The sequence below is a fragment of the Carica papaya genome, chromosome 7 (assembly GCF_054855325.1).
Source record: "Carica papaya isolate Zhongbai chromosome 7, ASM5485532v1, whole genome shotgun sequence".
Classification (NCBI taxonomy): domain Eukaryota; kingdom Viridiplantae; phylum Streptophyta; class Magnoliopsida; order Brassicales; family Caricaceae; genus Carica; species Carica papaya.
Genome location: NC_142315.1, coordinates 13,527,545 through 13,542,082, shown reverse-complemented (window position 1 = coordinate 13,542,082; position 14,538 = coordinate 13,527,545). Strand labels below are relative to the sequence as shown.

General features: G+C 33.8%; 1 protein-coding gene across 5 annotated transcripts in view; it reads left to right on the top strand.

Moving 5' to 3' along the window:
• The window catches only part of LOC110817725 (AGC (cAMP-dependent, cGMP-dependent and protein kinase C) kinase family protein), a 50,355-nt gene that overhangs the window by 1,333 nt on the left and 34,484 nt on the right, over positions 1-14,538 (top strand). For all 5 annotated transcript variants that reach the window (XR_015813727.1, XR_015813726.1, XM_022046381.2 and 2 more), the window contains exons 2-5: positions 828-1,002; positions 1,197-1,280; positions 11,582-11,823; positions 12,206-12,449. Coding sequence is in view for 3 of the 5 variants with exons in the window: in XM_022046381.2 (XP_021902073.1) it covers positions 828-1,002; positions 1,197-1,280; positions 11,582-11,823; positions 12,206-12,449 (745 nt within the window). In the remaining 2 variants the exon portion in view is untranslated. The remainder of the gene's footprint in view (positions 1-827; positions 1,003-1,196; positions 1,281-11,581; positions 11,824-12,205; positions 12,450-14,538) is intronic.

The following is a 14,538-nucleotide window of genomic DNA, read 5'->3' as shown; positions in this document are numbered from 1 at the left end:
AAGAACGTGTTTTCTTAACAACCTCTTCCCCCCAATCAGTTTCATTTTCCTTTATGTGGGGGGCATTATAGAATGGAGTAACTAATATCATCATTTTTAAATGAGTTTTGGAGAAACCGTAAAGAAAATCTCTGTACCCGGTAATCACATAAATAAAGGGGAAATTTATTATTAAACCCGTGTCTGGTCATTGGAGTTTCTTTGAATTTTCTTGGAAAATTTAAAGAACCACAAATGGCAACTGTTGAATATATGGGTCTTCTCAAAATTGGGACAAGAAAATTAAGCAGAAAAAAAGACATCTAAGTTGTTAATAGGTTTCAAGTTTCCCTGGGGCATGTAAGTCCTTGCTGGAAATGAAGATCTCAATGGCTTTAAAATTATGATAAAACAATTTTTTATTTACGAGGTAAACTGCCATAAAGGTAAAACCATTTCCTCTTAGAAATGTGATAAAGATCTCTTGCAAGAAAAATCTATCTGCTCTGCAAGTTGAAGCATATAACCTATTTGCTTCTTTTCATTCGTCATGCACATTTTATGATCGTAGCCTGCTGATTAAAGTGTTTGAGATTAAGAATCCTTTAAAGTTACGCAAATTCTGGAAACAGATAGAAAGTGGTGAAAGAAGCAGTATTTGAGTCATTTACAAACTCCAATGAAGCATATTTAAGTTATCTTTTCTATCACACTTGATCAGTTCTTCGGCAAGGCTTAGCATTTTCTTTCATGACTTTCCCAGAAGTTTCCCTTGACATATGTGTATGACTAGGATGATGTGGTATTTGATCTTGGTTTATTTCCCAGTAAACTTTCTATAATTGCAGGCGTTCCATACTGGAAAGGAGGTTTGCATGTTCAGATGTTCCACAAGAGGAACAAATCAATATGCTGAAGGATTTGGAGCGCAAAGAAACAGAATATATGCGACTCAAAAGGCACAAGATTTGTGTTGATGATTTTGACCTCCTAACTATTATTGGGAGAGGAGCTTTTGGAGAGGTTAGATACATGAACCTTATAAAAGCTATATAGTTTGGAGTTGCTTTCTTGGAAACTATTCGATTTATATGCTTGGGCTCACCTTTTTATGTGTTTTCTTGGCTTTTTTTGTATCTTATTATGTTGGAAATCTTTAGATACTTATCAAATGTTATTTGTTATGAAGAGGGGATCTTATAGATTATATTTTTCAGGTTAGATTATGTCGAGAAAAAAAATCAGGTAATATTTACGCCATGAAAAAGTTGAAGAAGTCAGAAATGCTTAGCAGGGGCCAGGTGAGATTTGAATTCATTATTTCAACTTATTTGTAAGATGTCTTTCTTAACATGTCATTCTAAAATTCCATTATGCGCTATTTACTTTATTTTTCAATCTAATGAAAGCATGCCACTTTTTTTGCTTCTAATGATATTATCTCATCCACTTGGCTGTGATGGAGCTCAATCAGCTCTATGAAACCTCAACATATTTACTAGGCAATGCTCCATGAAACAAGTTGACATATTTAGTTAATAAAAAGGCATGAATACCCTATTAGTTGGGCACTTTAGATTCACTTTACAGTTTCCTTTTCTTTATCAAATTTAATGCTGGTTATACTCAGTTCTTTAGAGAGTTTAGATTAAAATTTATTTCCTTCTTGTACATGTATATATATATTTGTTTGCTTTCCTATCTTACTTTTTCTTAGAGTGTCATGGCATGATTGGTAAATTGAAGTTCCATACTTAATACGTTGCATATATTCAAGTCTTTGTTTCAGATATGAAATACTTCATGGCACTTTTGGAAAACATAGGAAAATTAAATATAACCTAATGGGATAAATATACTTCTATTTTTAATACGTCACTGAATTAATTTGTCATTTAGTTTCTGTAGATTATTACTCTTGTATTTTTTGTAACATTAGGGTCTTGTAAGATAAGAGTTGTACAACCTAATGCTTAGTAAGCTATAGATATCACATTCTTGGAATTAATAAATCACCCTTGAATTGTTCATAACTGCTCATGGTATCAGAACTATCACACAATTTCTCTTTTTTCCTTTTCTTTTTTCCTTCTCTCTTATTGTTAACTAGGGCTACTTGTTTACGTAGAAAAGAAAAGTTCTCTCACTGAATTAATTTGTCATTTAGTTTCTGTAGATTATTACTCTTGTATTTTTTGTAACATTAGGGTCTTGTAAGATAAGAGTTGTACAACCTAATGCTTAGTAAGCTATAGATATCACATTCTTGGAATTAATAAATCACCCTTGAATTGTTCATAACTGCTCATGGTATCAGAACTATCACACAATTTCTCTTTTTTCCTTTTCTTTTTTCCTTCTCTCTTATTGTTAACTAGGGCTACTTGTTTACGTAGAAAAGAAAAGTTCTCTCACATTCTCTGCATCAAACCTGTGGCCAGCCTCCTCCATCAGATTTTACGTTGTTGACTTGGCCCAAGCACTTCCCTGTTGGTCCTCTGTTGGTACTGCTTATCTCTCTCTCTCTCTCTCACTTGAGCTGCTTCCCTCTCTGTTGGTCCTTTAATCGTTCTAGTCGTGCAAGCTCTCTGACCTCTTTTCCCTTCTCCTTTCTAGTCGTTCTCTATCTTTTGGAGGCAAGCCACACAAGACCTGCATCAGCTTTCTAAAAGTCCTCTGTTGCTGTTTCCATCCTCAAAGTTATATATCAATCTCTTTCCCTCTCTTCTCTACCTAGGTCTCTACCCTTAATCAACATACTACTGTTTAATAACTATTTGCCATGTTATTTTGAACTAAGCTCTAGTTTGATGTCTCACTCACTATCGTTAATCTTGATCACTCAATATGACTCTCTTCTTCCTCCACTGTAGCTAACCCCTTTTTTTCCTTAATTCCTTCGACTTTCTCATGTTTCTCATCTTTCTTTTGGAGCTTCCATCATCAATGACAAAACCAAGTTGTTTAATAACATCATCAAAATGATGTTATTAAACAACTTGGTTTTGTCATTATTTGGTTTGCAAACATCTCTTCTTCTAAGTTTTTCAAGGCTAGGCATTCTCAATCACATCAACAACATTGATACTCTAATCTTCTCACGGATTCAAGCAAGTCTTTGCCAGCATCATCTGAAGCCTCTTCAAACCGAAAGTCTCTCTCACTGCTCCAGATGCTTGGCTTGCTATCGAATGATCGATTGATGCATACCTCTAGAAGATGAAGGCCCTATTTGACTCCCTAGTGTCTATTGGCCGTGACACATTTGAAGATGATTTGGTTCTTCAAATCCTGGAAGGTTTTTCCCCTGATTATGAAGACCTCATTCTTAGCCTAAAGTTTCTAGAAACCACTATCCTCCTTCATTGAACTCTAGATTGCCTTATAGCTCCAAGAGGTTCGTCTTGGATGGCATAAAAAAGAATCTTCCTTGCCACCAAATTCCTCTGCCTTTGTTGTTGCAAGGGCTTCTCAACAATCTCATCTACCATGAATCACTCTCCTCAAACTGGTCATGGAGTAGTTCATTTCTAGTTACAAGAGACGCGGTTGATTGTCTGGCAGATGTCGCAATTGACCTGCCCTTTAGTCCACTAGTTATCGTCAACTATTTTCACATGGAATTCTTGGTCCCTATCTTGAAGCCTTGCCTTCCAATCGCTTCTCCACAGGTCTTCAATATCAAGTTTGTTTAGGATATAATCATATTGTTTGAGAATGTCATTCACTGTTCAGGCAGGTATCCACATAACTCTTGACATAGGCTAGTTTAATTCATAGGTTGTTCAATGCTCTTTAACTAGAAGAGCCCCATGAAACATCCTAGTTGCCTTATACTACAGTAGCCTCTCATATGACAGCTGCACCAAGTATTATTGATTTTTTTTCCTCAACAAATTACACTGGAGTCATGTTTGGAGATGGGTTCGTTAACAATGTGTTTCACATTGGTTACAATACTCTCAATTGTTCTATTAAAAGTTGTACTTAACAATTTTTTTGGGGGGCTTCTCTTACTGCTAATCTTATCTCAGTTAAGCATATCACTAAAAATAACTCATATTCAATAGATTGATCTCTTCGGTTTTTGTGTCAATGACTTAAAGAATCAGACACCTATTCTTAGGTATAATTGAACAGGTGATCTATATTCCTTTTCATCTTCAACCTAAGTTTCCTTCTTTTCCATTTGTCCATGTTGCTATTTCTTCAACTCATAAATTTTGACAGCCTAGTTTAGGGCATTGCAATTTTCCAGTCTTATCTAGATATAGAAATAATCTCATTTATCCTTCATTAGTAAGTTGATTATTTTTAATTGAGTCTTGATTAAAAAGCAACACACTGGGCCCTTGTTTTCCAAGCTTAATGTAAATGACTTATGTTCAATAATAGATTAAGATGTTTGATCTCTCCTACTCTTTCCTACGTTTCAGTCTTGGATGGATGTTTTTACTCTACATGGGTGTTTCCATGCAGAGAAAATTTCAAGCCTATGATATTTTTTTAGCTTTCCTAGTTATTTATTCACCTGCTTAGGCGCAAGATTTAACAATTTCAATGTGATGGTGGTGGTGAATTTGTCAACAATAAAATTTAGAACTTTGCTCAAAACAATACATGCATATAAACTGTCCCATCCTTATACTTCACAACAAAATATTTCTTGTCTGACTGAATATATGCGTAGAACCATCATCAATGTGGTCTATGCATACTTCTTCAAGCTTTTGTGCCAACCATTTTTTTGGGTAGAAGCTCTTAGGACTGTTGTTCATTTGTTAACAATTTTCGTTCCTCTATTCAGTTTTGTTTGAGCTTCTCTATAACAAGCACCCTAAATATAATGGTCTGCGAGTGTTTGGTTATACATGTTATCTGAACTTATCTTCCTAAATTGCTGATAATTGAATTTTCAATCCATTAAATTTGTTTTTATTGGATATTTGATGATCACAAAGGTTATTTTTACTTTAATGTTGAGACTCAAAAGGTTATTATTTATTGACATGTTTTATGTGAGTAAGATTTTTACTATGATGATGATCTGGTTGCTCTATCAACTTTATCATTAGTTATTGTCCTTGATTTACTTCTTAATTACAGGATCCCTTTTATTTCTTCAGGTATTTTTTGGGCCAACCATTTTTTGGGTAGAAACTCTTAAAACTGTTGTACATTTGTTAACAAGTTTTGTTTGCCCTCTATTCAGTTCTGTTTGAGCTTCTTTAGAACAAGCACCAGAAATATAATGATCTGCGAGTGTTTGGTTATACTTGTTATCTGAACTTATCTTCTTAGATTGCTGATAATTAAGTTTTCAATCCATTAAGTGTATTTTTATTGGATATTTGGATAATTACAAAGGTTGTTGTTAGTTTAATATTGAGACTCAAAAGGTTATTATTTCTTGACATGTTTTCTGTGAGTAAGATTTTTACTATGATGACGATTTGGTTGCTCTATCAATATTATCATCAGTTATTGTCCTTGATTTACCTCTTAATTACAGGGCTCTTCCATTTCTTTTGGTATTCATCATCTCCAGTCATTAATTATAAATCCAGCCTCGCAAGTTATGGTTTCCAAACTAAAATCTCTTATTTTCTCTTTTTCTGCAAAAAGAAAATAAAATTCATTGCTTAGATTTCATCAGTCACTTCCCTTGTGCCCCCTAATGCTTATTTCTTCTAGTTTCTTATTCCCTACTCTCATCTAGTGTTGAGTTGAAGCTGCATAGGTTATTTTAAGCCTAAATTCAAAGATAGTTTTCTTGTCACTACTGTTTTCTCCTCCAATTTTCTTGAAGAACTTAAATTCTATGCATAGGATGTTAAGTTCCGCCAAAGGAGACAGGCAATAACAGCTGAATTTGATGCTCTTCGTGCTAATAATAAATGAAAACTTGTTTTCCTCCACCATGCTAATATTGTTTGATGTCATTGGGTCTATCAGGTCAAACAAAAAGTTGATGGTTCTCTAGAGCGTTATAAAGCTTCATTGGTTGCTCAAGGTTTTCATCAACAACCTGACATCGATTATAATGAAACTTATACTCTGGTTGTCAATTTTTCAACAATTCATAATTCTTTTTCGTTATTGTTTCTCATTGCTGGCCATTTTCATCAATTTGATGTCAAAAATGTTTTTCTGTTTGGTGTTATTAAAGAAGTCTGCGCAAAACAGCCTATGGAATTTGAGAATTCTGAATATCTTTCAGATTTCTCTATATTGAAAAAGACTATTTATGGTCTTAAACAAGCCTGAGCTTGGTTTCAAAGCTTGACATTTTTTTTTAAATTCAAACCTTCACCTTAAAGTCGTGCGTACATGTATATGTTTATCTACAAGCATGACTCTCATATGGCTACAATCTTGATGATAATATTGTTTTGACAACTTCTAGTGACTTGATACAGTCATTATTGATAACTTCTTATTTAGAAGAATTTTGATTGAATGACTTGATGTCTTTCAACATTTTTTTCATTGAATAGATAGGTGAATGTACAGAAGAAAAAAAAAACTAATTTAAAGTAATTTACAATGATCAAGACTGATATCTCTCTAGCTATAACTATATAATCTAATTATAGAAAAAATATAAAATATACAGGTTGTACAAATTAAATGCTTTTTATCTATGACAACATCTTCCCTCAAATTGATGCTGACTGATCAAGAAGTATCAATTTGTCAATTAAAAATTGATGACGTTGTCGAGTAAGTGATTTAGTAAATACATTAGCAATCTGTAAAGTTGTGAAAACATGTGGAAGAGACATAACATGATTACAGGCAACTTCTCGAATATAATGGCAATCCATTTCAATATGCTTGGTATGCTTATGGTAGACTGGATTAGTAGCAATCTGCATAACACTTGTATTATCTGCATGAAGAGGAGTAGGAGCAGATTAAGGGAACTCAAGCTTAGTCAACAACTTTCTAAGCCAAGTAATCTTAGAGCATGCAACAGACATGACACGATGCTCAGATTCGGTGAAAGATTTGGAAACCCAATCTTGTTTCTTACTCTTTCATTATATCAAGGAATTCCCAAAAAACATACACTAACCTGTGACAAACCATTGAGTATTTAGATACTATCCCAATTCGCGTCACTAAAAGCATTAAGTTGCATAGAAGATCCAACAGGAAAGAATAAACCTTGACATGGAAAACCACGAAAATATTTGATGATGCAATGAATTGTAGCCAAGTGAAGATTTCGCGGAGAGTACAAAAACTGACTAACTTGTTGGACAGTAAAGGAGATGTTAGGTGTAGTAATAGTTAAGTAGTTTAAGCTCCCTACTAATTGTTGGTACAAAGATAAATTAGAAAGTAGTTCTACCTCATCCGTATGGTACTTTAACATTTATTTCCACGGGAGTATCAATTGATGAATTCTAAAGGCCAGCCAAAGAAATTAAGTCTTGAGCATATTTAGGTTGATGTAAGAATTTACTGGAATAGTTAAAATAAACTTCTAACCCTAAGAAATATGTAAGCTGACCAAGATCCTTCATATGAAATGAATCGCGAAGAGGATGCTGAAGTTGAGTAATCAATAAAGAATTTGTTCCCTGATAACAATATTATCAACATAAACCGGCAAAAGCACAATTCCTATAGAAGTTTTATGCAAGAATAAAGAAAAGTCATATTGACTTTACACAAATTTAAATTGAAGTAAGATAAATCAAAATTTCTCAAACCATGCATGGAGAGCTTGTTTTAAATCATACAATGAGTAATTCAACTTACAAACTTAAAAAGTAGATAAAGAGAGTAAACCGAGAGGAGGTGTCATATAGATATTCTATTTGAGATTACTATGTAGAAAAACATTTTTGACATCCATTTGTTTAAGTGGTGAACCCTGTGAAGTAGCAATTGCAAGAATTGTTCACACAGTATTCATTTTAGCCATAGGAGTATATGTTTCCTCAAAATCCACCCCATATTCTTGTTGATTGCTAAGGGCAATTGACCTAGTCTTATAACGCTCAAGAGTCCCATCAAAATAAAGTTTGAGTGAGTAATCCCACTTACATCTAAATAGGTTTGGCTGTAGGTGGACATGGAATAATGTCCCAAGTATAATTATCCTGAAAAGCTTGAAGTTCCTCTTGCATTGTTTGCTGCCAATACTCATGCTTAACTACTTGTGAGTAAGAAGATGGAACTGTAATAGAAGATAAAATAGCACTAAATGATGTATGATAAGAACCATGCCAATTAGGAGGACAGGAGATTCTGGTGGAGCATTTCAAGGGTGGTGGTGTAGGATTAGATGGCGTATCTATATTTGGAAAGGGGAGTTGTGAAGGATGTCATTCATACACATACCCAGGCTTGAACCAATTAGGAGAAGAAGACAAATCATCAAAACTAGCAAGAATAACTAGATCAGGGAATAACTAATCATGAGTGGGAAAGAAAAATTGATTTTCAAAGAAAATGACATTACGAGAAACATGAAGCTTCTTGGAAGAAGAATCATAACAAGTAAAACCTTTGTGATTTATACTGTATTCTAAAAATGCACATTTGACAGATTGAGCAGAAAGTTTATGGCGTTCATGAGGGGGCAAGTGAACGAAACAAATATAACCAAACATATATAGATGCCAATAGTGAGGATGCTGTTGATAAAGAAGAAAATAAAGAGACTTCAAATTTAGAGTTTGAGAAAGTAGTCTGTTAATAAGATAAGTTGTTGGCTTTTATCCAAAACTAAGATGGAATAGAAGATTCAAGTAACAATGTACGAGTAACTTCTAAAAGATGATGATTTTTTCACTCCACCACGCCATTTTGTTAAAGTGTGTAAGAACGTTGTGAGAAGATATCTTTTTCATTTAGAAATCTATGAAACGGATTAAACATATATTCTCCACCAGAATTAGATTGAAGAATTTTAATAGCAGCAGAAATTGAGTTTCAACAAATGAAATAAAAGTCTTAAAAATTAAAAAGACATCAGATTTGGAACAAAAAAAATAAATTCAAGTAAACCGACTATGGTCATCAATAAATGTCACAAAATACTTATAAATGCATGAGAAATAATAGGTTTGATTCTCCATACATCATTATGAATAATTTCAAAGTATTTATCTGTATGACTACCAGCAATAGGAAATGGAAGAATTTTGGTCTTCCCAATTTACAATTTGCACAATTAAAAGAAAGATAAGAGAATTGATCTTTACTGCCTAATAACTCAAAATTCAACAAATAAGACATTACAGTCGAATTGGGGTGTGCCAAAAGTTTGTGCCACACCTTACTATTATAAATCATAATAGAACAAGTTAAGAAAATATTATTAGGAATGAAAATATGCAGAGGAAACAAACATCCAATTTTAGGCTCCGTTGCGATCATCGTTCCCAATACTTGATCCTACACACAACAACTATCACGAGAGAAATGTACATCATAGTTATTATTAACTATCTGACCAACTGAAAGAAAATTATCAAAAAATTCAAATGATAGGTAGATATTGTTAAAAATTGGAGTAATATCACCAACCGTAGTAATGGATAGATTGTTGCAATTTTCAACTTGAATAAGTTCTGAATCATGATATGGGCGAACATTTTTCAACAAATTAACTGAACCAGTCATGTGATTTGATACGGCAGAATCAACAAGTCAAAATTTAAATAAAGAATTATCAGACGTTTTCACTATATAAACAATTCAAAATTAACTCAAATATGGAGAGATAAGTAACATAATATAGCTGAAAGATTACCAAAATACGTGAGTTTCTACTCCACCCAAACTTGATCTGCAACCTCAACCAAAAAAAGCAAAAAATTGTTTTGTTGTTGACAAAAAATCACACAGATGAAGATTTATAATTTGTAGTATCCTAAAACTCCAATAATACCAAGAACAATTAAAAAATCATAAAACTTTATGAACAAGACTTTGATACCATGATAACTTTTGATTTAAAAGAATTTTGATTGGATGGCTTGATGTCTTTTTGCCCTTCTTTCATTGAATAAATAAGTGAATGTACAAAAGTTAAAAAAGCTAATTTAAAATAAATTACAATAATCAAAGTTGATATCTTTCTAGGTACAGGTATATAATCTAATTATGGAAAGATATAAAATATACAGACTGTATAAATTAAATGTTTTTTATTTATGGCAATGCTAGTCACCTTGAAAAATATTCTTTTAATAATTGATGCTGGTATTCTTCATTACTTTTTGGATGGCAAATTTTCTCGTGATAAGGATTGCTTTGTTCTTGACTAAAGCAAGTATACTATCATTTATTGCATCGACATGGTACGACTGTAAGTCTCTAGCTATCTTTGTCTAGTCTCATGGTCATATTGGTAAAGACTCTAGTTCACTAATTTCAGATGTTCTTTATATCATAGCGTTGGAGTTTCGAAATATTTTACCCTAACTTCTTCTAGATTTCCTTTACTGTCAACCAAGTTTGCCAGCCATGCATGAATCTCATGAGGACCATATTTTTTGTTGAAAAACGTATATTACGCTATATACAAACATTCTACACTATAACCTTAGTTTACTTTGAATCCCCTGTGCATTTATTAAGATAATTGGTGGCAAACTAGGTAGGATGCCTTCATATCTGTAGGTCTACCAGAAGATATTACATTTTTTTTGTACCAATTTGATCTTTTGGTGTTCTAAGAAGCAAACTATAATTTATCATCTCGATGCTGAGGCCAAGTCTCTTGCTGTTTGTCGGGCAGTTTGACTTATCGTGGTTATAATACATGCTCAGGGAGCTTCATTTTGCTTCATCCTATCTTATTTTCTGTGACAATGTCAGAATTGTTTATATGGCTTCTAATCCAGCTAATCATACTCATTTTAAGAATATTAACATAGATATTCATTTTGTTTGAGGAAAATACAAGAAATTCAATTAGTAGTACGATTTGTTGCCAGTCAATATCAGTTAGCTAACTTTTCACTAAGGGACTTTTCTTCTACAAGGTTCAATGACTTGCAATCCAATCTCTATATGTTACCTTGAATAGCTTGCAGTGGGTACAAGGATAAATATACTCTTATTTTTAGTCTGTTATTAAATTTATTCATCATATAATTAGTGTCTTATAAGGTTATAAATAACACATTTATATAATTCATAAAATTAATAACTCAAGTCTCAACTATCATTTCCTGTCATGGATGGTCACAATTGGTAAATTACTGGAAAATAGTCTGGAATAATTCTTGTAAAAATCTTATGGATATCAAGACTATGTAATTGCCTGTATGCACCTACAATTTTGTAGCAGATTTCTCCTATGCATAAATTTATTATTATTTTTCTAAAGAAAATTTTCAATTTTAAGATGCATTATGATCTCATTGATGCTTGGAAGTTGTAATTTGGCTGATTCTTTTACCGGTTTAGTATCAGAAAAATGTTTTCCATCAAATTTCAGCAATCTGTAACAAGTACTCTTGATGATCTTGAATAAACATGTTATTTAAGGAGGCACCATCTTTTTTCTGTACTTTATCCTGCGTGTACCTCGTATTTGAATTTATTTGTGCTCATTGATTGTGTAAGCCTATAGGTTGAACATGTTCGGGCGGAGAGAAATTTGCTAGCAGAAGTTGGCAGTCATTGCATTGTGAAACTCTACTATTCCTTCCAAGACGCTGATTATCTGTACCTAATTATGGAATATCTGCCTGGAGGTGACATGATGACTTTGCTGATTAGAGAAGAGACTCTGACTGAAACTGTGGCTAGATTTTACATTGCTCAAAGTGTTTTGGCTATAGAATCTATTCATAAACATAACTACATTCATAGGTATATTCCTCTTTTTGACATGAAGATAAAAATATCTTTGAGGTTTCAGCGTGCTTTCTTGAAATGCATAATAGTTAAAACGGAAAACCAATAAAAATAATTAAAGGCCTTTTGTCAATTATAGAGACCCCACTCTATATTAGGCAGAATGATGTTTTGTGGAATGTGAATACAAACACACACAGCACACACGCACAACACTCTTATACATATGTACATACATAAATACAACATATACATATGTATGTATATATACATAGAGAGAGGATATGTTTGAAATTAATGTGGAACCTCAATGGTGTTTCTGTAAGTTTTCCTAATTATAGTTGCATGAGCATTTTGTACAGCAACTTCCTAAACAACTGTATACCTTTTACTACAGAGATATAAAACCTGACAACCTTCTACTTGATAAAAGTGGGCATATGAAGCTTTCTGATTTTGGTCTTTGCAAGCCACTTGATTGTAGAAATTTGTCTGCTATAAACGAGAATGAACCATTGCACGATGAGAACTTGAATGAATCAATGGATGTTGATGGAAGCCTTCCGGGAAGTCGTGGTGGAAGGCGTTGGAAAAGCCCACTTGAACAACTACAGCATTGGCAGATAAACAGGAGGAAACTGGTATCTCCCAAATCCTTTCTATTTAAGTTAAAGAGTAAAATAATCGAATTAGGTGACCAATTCCCTAAATAGTTTAAGTTCGCAGGAAGTGGCCCAGGTTGCCATTTATATTGTATTCTAATATTCTCACTCACGAGCAAACAAGACTGCACATGAATACTGATGGTTAGGCCACTATAAATAAGAATTGGTAGGAAATGACATAGTGTGGATAATTGGCAAGATGATTGGGGCTTGAAGCTTCCAAGGTTTGAGCTAAGATCTCAAGCTTTAATAACAAGTGAGGTAATTGAGTTTGGTGACAAATTCTCTTAAGAATTTAATGTAGGAATCCGACTTCATGTAGAAGTCCAATTCCTATATGGATTAGTCTTTTCAAGGAAATTTTCCTATAAAGAAGAATCATATTTAACTTCCATAATTAGAATATTTTTTCCTTTTATGATACTAATTTACATTTAGTTTCTTACTAAAACTCTCTTTATTTTGCTCTATATAGATTCAGATATTGTAAATTAAGTATCATATATAAAAATTCAATAAACAGCAATTTTGATTATAAATTTTCATGGTATTATTGCATGCTCTTTTTTGTTTTCTTAAAACAATGGGTCTATCATCATACAGATTATTAAGGGAGAGATATGAACCTTTAAATTACTTGAAATATTCAGTGATGCTGGATTTGGATCCGGATTGGATTCATGAATTTGATCAGGTGGTTGTGATTCTTTCTCTTTTTGGTTCTTGTTCCTTTTGGTGTAAAGTCGAAGTTTAGGTTTTTCAGTGAGTGTGTAGAAAATAAATATTTAAAAGAATAAATTAGGATTAAATACATTTATTTACAGCTGTTATTTTTGTTTGTTATATGAGTTGTACATTCTGTTATGTGTAAATGGAGGGTGTCATCAACAGATTTCCTCCTCCCCATAATTTTGTTAGGATTTCTCTAGAATTTATTAGATTGTTAGAAGCAGCAGAATTGTATATATATGTGAATCATTCATTAAGGAAAATAAGAAGTAGAATATTTTCCTTTCAAATTCTCTTCATGGTATCAGAGCATACCTGATCCAAGTAGAAATCAAACCCTGCTGAGCCGTAATCAGAAATGGCATCAGGTGAGCTCCCATCCTCTCCACCAGAAGTTTCCTCTGGTTCTTATTACCACACAGCAACAAACAGAGTTGTGAGTGAGCTACCATCATCTTGTATTAGAGGACATAAAATCAACGGTAGCAACTTCCTTCAATGGTCATTGTCTGTCCGCCTTTTCATCCGAGGAAGAGGGTGTTATGGGCACCTCATTGGCGAGCTCGTGCTTCCTCCAACGTCCGATTCAAATGCACAAACCTAGGAGATTGAAGACAGCATGGTCATGTCCTGGCTTATCACCTCAATGACTCCTGAAATCGGAGAGAACTTCCTTCTTTATGAAACTGCCCACGAAATCGGAAAGGCAGCATTGGAGTTCTACTCCAATAAGGAAAATACCTCTGCAATATTCGAAATCGAGTCAACTCTCCATGATCTTAGGCAAGGAGAACTTAGTGTCACTCAGTATTACAGTATCCTTAGTCGAAGTTGGCAGCAGATGGATGCCTTCGAGGACGCAAAAAATTTCAGAGCATTCGTGGAAGAAAAGTGGGTTTTCAAATTCCTGCTAGGGTTGAACAAAAATCTCGATGAGATTCGGGGACATGTTCTGAGCACTAAGCCTTTGTCGAGTCTTCGGGAAGCATTTTCTGAGGTTCGATGCGAGGAGAGTCGTCGGAAGGTCATGATGGGAGAGATTGACCAACCTCACCCGATTGAAAATTCTTTAGCTCTCACAACTCGAGCGATTGACAGTCGAACGAAGAAAAGGCCTTGGTGCGATCACTGTCGAAAGCTAGGGCACACTTGGGATCATTGCTGGAAGCTTCACGGCAAGCCAAGCGACTGGAAACCACCTTCGAGTGAGTGGAAGACATCGAAGATAGAGACCTCCAGCAAGCATCAAGGGAATCACATGATGGCTGAGGAGGTAATTTCTGATGTAGTGGAAAAAGACCCATTTATCCCTGAACAGTTGAAAGCCCTCTAATAT